This window comes from Humulus lupulus, chromosome 4 (assembly GCF_963169125.1).
Source record: "Humulus lupulus chromosome 4, drHumLupu1.1, whole genome shotgun sequence".
In the NCBI taxonomy this organism is placed as follows: Eukaryota; Viridiplantae; Streptophyta; class Magnoliopsida; order Rosales; family Cannabaceae; genus Humulus; species Humulus lupulus.
Window position 1 is genome coordinate 15,929,173 of NC_084796.1, and position 6,000 is coordinate 15,935,172.

Genomic DNA, 6,000 nt, shown 5'->3' on the forward strand with positions numbered 1-6,000 from the left:
GTGTGATTGAGACTACATTGAAACCTATTTATATTATGTGCGCATGTATAAAAGTTTGATAATAAAAGAACATTCATTTTGTTTCTTCTTTCTTAGAGCACTCCCATCTGGTGCTCTACTTCATCCTTTAAAATACCTCCCCAAAACACACATTTTTCTATTTTATCTCTAAGTTTTACATTTTAACATACATCAGATTCTCTATTTTTTTCTCTATATCATTTAAATATTATATTTTCAAACATTTTTTATTTATTTAAAATATTTTTTATAACTATCAATAATATCATAATATATTTTAATATTATAATATTGGATTAAAGGATGAATAGTATACATTAAATATAGCTTTGTACTGTAGCTATATCTAAAAATATTTGTAAAATACATCATCCAATGTAGTCCCATTTTTGTTAGTTTTAGCTATTTTTTACATATTTTGGTAATATAACTCACCCAATGTGAGTGCTCTTATTCACCTCCTTCAAGACCCTATTAAACAAGTTAAATTCTTCCTTCAATAAACAAAAATCCCACTGTTTCAACAAAAAAAAAAATCCCATAAATTTTAGCCATTATAAAACTATAATCACATGAAGAAAAAAGAATAATAATTGGGTACTTATAAACGTAGCCATTTTGATGTAATGTAGCCATTTGAAGCCATGGCGTACAATTATATAGTGTGGAGCAAATCTTATAAACGTGGTTCCATCTTCCATGGCTGTCATTGTACCACGCCATCAATCATATAAAACCAAGCTGAATTTTGTGAAACAAATACAATTGATCGAGTTCTGACCATATGAGATTACCTTATTCTACTTCTTTTGTTTTATTGCTCGAAACTATTTGACCAAGTTGAGATCGAACTCAATCAATGTTTTTGAACTAAAGTCAGGGTTTTGTGTGACACATATCATTTTCACCTTTAAAAAAAGATTGTTTTTTTTCTTCTTTTCTTTTAAAAAGTAGAAGCATATTACTAGAGTGTACAGTACAAAACCTGAAGCTTCATCTCACTATGGTTACAGTAAATCTTCAAATTTCATCCAAAATATCTGAAGAGATTGATTCTCTCCTCATCTACATTGCTTTATTATAATTACTTGAAGCTAAAACAGCCAAAACTAGAAACACCCATTTGGGAAAAACACAATCTTTTTTCTCCATAGACAAGCAATGGGAGGTTCCAAAACCAGGCCTCGAAACCCACCGCCACCTTCGTTTTCCTTCATTTTCTTGCTGTTTCTCAATCTTTCATGGACTTTTCAGACGACCCTTTTCGTCGTTGGAGCCCCACAATCGCATCAGCCCATCAAAACCATTGTCGTTTTGGTGATGGAGAATCGGTCGTTCGATCACATGCTTGGGTGGATGAAGAAAGCCATTAACCCAGCTATCAATGGCGTCAATGGAGATGAATGCAACCCGGTTTCGACTAAGAACCTGAAACCCGAAACGATTTGCTTCACTGATGATGCCGAGTTCGTGGATCCGGATCCGGGGCACTCTTTTGAAGCTGTGGAGCAACAGGTATTTGGGTCTAGCTCATTTCCTTCCATGTCTGGGTTTGTAGAACAAGCTCTATCAATGTCTCCAAACCTCTCTGAAACTGTCATGAAAGGTTTTAGACCCGGATCCGTACCCGTTTATGCCTCTCTGGTTCGTGAGTTTGCCGTGTTTGATAGGTGGTTTTCCTCTATTCCGGGTCCAACACAACCCAATAGGCTTTTTGTGTACTCAGCCACGTCTCATGGCTCAACAAGCCATGTTAAGAAGCAATTGGCACAAGGGTATCCACAAAAGACCATATTTGATTCAGTTCATGAGAATGGTTTGGACTTTGGGATTTACTTTCAGAATATCCCCACAACACTTTTCTACAGGAATATGAGAAAATTGAAGTACATATTCAAGTTTCATCAGTTTGATTTGAAGTTCAAGAAAGATGCTAGGAATGGTAAGCTCCCAAGCTTAACAGTGATTGAGCCAAGGTACTTTGATCTAAAGGGAATTCCTGCTAATGATGATCACCCTTCTCATGATGTTGCCAATGGCCAAAAGCTAGTAAAGGAGGTCTATGAGGCACTTAGAGCAAGCCCACAGTGGAATCAGACCCTTTTGGTGATTACATATGATGAGCATGGTGGTTTTTTTGATCATGTCGAAACCCCTTATGTCAATGTTCCTAACCCAGATGGGAACACAGGCCCAGCTCCTTATTTCTTCAAATTTGATAGGCTTGGTGTTCGTGTGCCGACAATTATGGTCTCTCCTTGGATCAAGAAAGGAATTGGTAACCTTAATCTTCTACTTTATATTATTTAATACTCTCCACTTAATGTTTCAAATGCTTTGGGGTACAAGTACAACAAGTAACTCTCTTCTCATTAAAATCATAATTTGACTATTTACATGCATGTTGTGGTTCAAAGCATCATCATCTAGGTACATAATCTTATGCGTAAATGGCTACTTCTTAGGTAAATTATAATAGGTGATAATTATATGGGTCCACATTTGTTTTAGTGTGCATTGATTAAGATGATGCTATGTGTAACAGCTGAAGTTAATTAGTGATTTGGTGTGTGTCAGCTCTAAATCAACGGACCATAATTAATTAAAGTTTTCTCTTTCAATATTCTCATTTTTTTTTCATTTGTATTATTTATTTTGGTTTTTCAGTGGTAAGTGGCCCAAAAGGACCAACACCAAACTCTGAGTTCGAGCATTCTTCAATCCCTGCCACCATCAAGAAAGTATTCGACCTCTCCTCAAACTTTTTGACTCACAGAGATGCATGGGCCGGGACTTTCGAACAAGTTTTTGGAGAACTAACCTCTCCCAGGACTGACTGCCCTGGTATATAATTCAGTCTCTAAAGTCAACTCTACTACTTATTTTTTAAAACATTGAAAAATCACTGCGAATATGATTTGGAACGATGTTTTTGGACACTAATATGACAATTTATTTGGTTTCTTTTACTTATTGCAGTGACTTTGCCAGAAGTGACACCTTTGAGGACCACAGAAGCTAAAGAAAACAGTGGACTATCTGAGTTTCAGGGTGAGGTAGTACAGTTGGCTGCTGTTCTTAATGGAGACCATTTCTTGAGTAGTTTCCCAGACGAAATGGGCAAGAAGATGAGTGTGAAAGAAGCTCATGAGTACGTGAAAGGGGCTGTTTCAAGGTTCATAAGAGCCAGTAAAGAGGCCATCAAGTTGGGAGCAGATGAGTCAGCAATTGTAGATATGAGATCATCCCTCACAACCAGATCCTCCATCCACAACTAGTTGGACTTAGATCTTCTAAGTTCATATTTTATATATATACTGATCGTGTTCCTCATTAGATTAGTTATTTGTGTATTCTTATTGAATTGGTACGGGTTTTGTAATAATAGTGAAAAAGCAAAGGAAGCAGTTGTTGAGCTTAAAAGGAAAAGAAGAGAAAGAAAAAGTAAAAGAGAAAGCAAAGTAAGCAGTTGATTGAGCCTTTATACTGTATTGCGTTTGAATGTCTTGTTTGGCCTTGTGTTATTGAACTTATGGGTCAACAAAAACAGCTTTGTCGAGAAGCTTTTGTTAAAATCAACTGGAAAAGAAATCAGAAGTGTGAGTTTGAAACAACTGTCGAATGTCTATTACAAAATTTTCAAAGGAGAAACTTGTTTTGAGATAGTTTGACCCTGAGCACATATAAAACCAAAATTTCCACGATTCTAACAAATCGTAATAAATATACTTGTACATCGCATTTTACAGCCATATAATACTGAAACATAATCACTCCGGTCCCCCAGCTTTGGTTGAAACATCTACACATCGTTGCTCAAGCCCAAGTCTTTAGGGGAGACTCATAAAAATTGTTAGGATATGAGCTCAAGCCACTCTTGTTGCGAAGCATATTTGAAACCTCATCTATCCACCTTGAACTCAGACTGAACATGGGCTTTGCCATGTAGATATGTCAGCAATAAGGTCTCGTAACTGATCTATGAGATTTTTGAGATAGGAATTCTTGTTTGCAAGCTCCTAAGTTAAGAAACAAGATCAGGAAAAGTTATTGGCCATTGACAAAGAGAAGAAAAAATAGAGCTGCTTGAGCAATATTATCATCAAGAAAACAGGTTGGAGCTCTTGGAAGAATTACCTTTTTCAGATTAGAGGATCTCTCTTCTAATTTTTCAATCTCTAATTGCTCTGCTTGGGACAATGAACCAGTTGCAGTTGATCCCGATTCGTATGCTCTTCCCTGTTTCAAGATAAACTCCACAAATAAATGCATGCATACAAGTTTTACACACATTAGACATCCTGAAATAAGCAAGGAACCTATGTAACAACAGGCAAACCATGACCAAACAATCAACATTGTACTTGACAATTGTATATATGCGTACTCAAATCTAGGCAAGACTTTTAAAGCTAGGCAAGACTTTTAAAGCTATACTCTTTATGTAACTGATCACTAGCTCAAGGGCATGTACTGGAGTGAAGTGAACTAAAAAGACCAGAATTTGATTTTGTTGAAATTCTCTTAAATTTCTCTAACTTGTTCAGGCATCCTGGTCACTGGGTCAGAAAAGTTCCATGTATTTATTTGATACAGTTCGGATTGGCTCCATCAAAATCAACACCATTAACAAGTAAACTATATGATCTGGTAAAAATCCCAGATAGTTATTGAATGAAAACAACCTACAAGTCATGTTATCCAATTCATATATTTTACTCAATTTGTCAGTCAAATTCTTTTAACAAATCCCAGTTGATATACTTGTTCAATCTTAAAAGGGCATCGGTACTTTTCCAAAAAAGTTCAGAAATTTCACTCATCTAGAAAGTGCCCAAATTTGACAATGAACCATATCAAAATTAACCGAATTGAAGACTAGAAAAGAAAAAAGGTTCTGAATTTACTCTCTGAGAAGTGGGAATTGAAGTAAGAATGGCACGAAGCGAAGAGACAGCGTTTTTGTAGCGGAACTGAGCCTCACCAAGAGCACCCCCGGCAGCCCCAGCCCCAGCAGCAGCACCACCACCACCAAGCTCCCCGTGGTGATGATGGGCTCCGGTGCCATCAGAAGCAGAGGCGTCTCCGTTAGCGACGACGCCGTTTGAGAGGGAAGAGGTAGCATTGACAGGGGCGGGAGGAGAAGAAGCTGAAGAAGTAGTGGACCACAAGGCGGGATTGCAGAGCTCGTCGTTCATGGAGGAGAGGATCTGGAAAGCGGCCTCTATGGTGTCTTCTAGATGCTTCTGGCCCTCCACGGCTAGCTCCTGTGTGGTCTTAGGGCTTGCAACTGTCATTGCAGTCATGGGATTGTCTTCCATAATTTTGGTTTCAATTTTCAAATCAAAAGCCTTCGAATTTTTGAGCTTTTTTCCCCCTAATGCTCTTCAGTTTTCTTGGTTCCCAAACAGAAATAGCTTCTCATAGAATGTTGAAAGTGGTTTAGAAAGTAGTAAAAAGTAAGCACGATGTTATATCTCAGAACGAATGGGTGATCAGTGTTTTTTTTTTTTTTCTCTTTTTAGATTTAGATTGTTTTTTACTCGTGAGAGTTTTTTTTTTGCTCGTGATACTATGTTGAATGTGGAAAGTGGTTAGTTTTCTTTAGATTATGATACAATATTTATAGTGATTTAGAAAAAAAAAAAAAAAAGTTTATATTTTTTTGGATTTGTGTTTTCTCCTAATACTTGTTTAGATTTTGTGTTTTGATAAATTACTTTTTGAAGCTTATGTTTTGTAAAATAGTTAAAATAGAACCTTAAATTCAATTTTGACGAAGAAAAAACTGAATATAACAACACAGTTGTTAAGCAGAATGATTTTATTTTTGTTCTGAATTGTTAGTTTGGTAAATTATTTGTAGTTTTAGAATCGGGTTTAGGATTCTATTTTAACAATTTTATAAAACATAGGGTCCAAAAAATAATTTGTCAAAACACAGAATTCAAACAAATAATGGAAAAAAATACATAGTCC

The 6,000-nt window shown here is 36.2% G+C and overlaps 2 protein-coding genes across 2 annotated transcripts; one reads left to right on the forward strand and one right to left on the reverse strand.

Annotated features, from left to right (window-relative positions):
* The first annotated feature begins 985 nt into the window (after nucleotides 1-985).
* On the forward strand, nucleotides 986-3,505 carry LOC133830044 (non-specific phospholipase C6). Its single transcript, XM_062259945.1, has 3 exons — nucleotides 986-2,299; nucleotides 2,689-2,865; nucleotides 3,001-3,505. Exons 1-3 carry the CDS (start codon nucleotides 1,183-1,185, stop codon nucleotides 3,297-3,299), a joined length of 1,593 nt encoding a protein of 530 aa, XP_062115929.1. The 5' UTR covers nucleotides 986-1,182; the 3' UTR covers nucleotides 3,300-3,505.
* Nucleotides 3,506-3,601: 96 nt separating this feature from the next.
* LOC133830045 (mediator of RNA polymerase II transcription subunit 30) lies at nucleotides 3,602-5,566 on the reverse strand. Its single transcript, XM_062259946.1, has 3 exons — nucleotides 4,929-5,566; nucleotides 4,159-4,260; nucleotides 3,602-4,040 (listed from the first exon to the last, which is right to left on the reverse strand). The coding sequence occupies exons 1-3, from the start codon at nucleotides 5,340-5,342 to the stop codon at nucleotides 3,942-3,944; spliced, it is 615 nt and encodes a 204-aa protein (XP_062115930.1). The 5' UTR covers nucleotides 5,343-5,566; the 3' UTR covers nucleotides 3,602-3,941.
* Nucleotides 5,567-6,000: the final 434 nt, after the last annotated feature.

Coding starts and splice junctions, on each gene's coding strand:
- LOC133830044 (XM_062259945.1), top strand. CDS start 1,183: ATGGGAGGTTCCAAAACCAGGCCTCGAAACCCACCGCCACCTTCGTTT. Junction 2,300..2,688: donor TTGGATCAAGAAAGGAATTG/GTAACCTTAATC, acceptor TTGGTTTTTCAG/TGGTAAGTGGCCCAAAAGGA. Junction 2,866..3,000: donor TCCCAGGACTGACTGCCCTG/GTATATAATTCA, acceptor TACTTATTGCAG/TGACTTTGCCAGAAGTGACA.
- LOC133830045 (XM_062259946.1), bottom strand. CDS start 5,342: ATGGAAGACAATCCCATGACTGCAATGACAGTTGCAAGCCCTAAGACC. Junction 4,261..4,928: donor CAATTCCCACTTCTCAGAGA/GTAAATTCAGAA, acceptor ATCTTGAAACAG/GGAAGAGCATACGAATCGGG. Junction 4,041..4,158: donor GATCCTCTAATCTGAAAAAG/GTAATTCTTCCA, acceptor TTCTTAACTTAG/GAGCTTGCAAACAAGAATTC.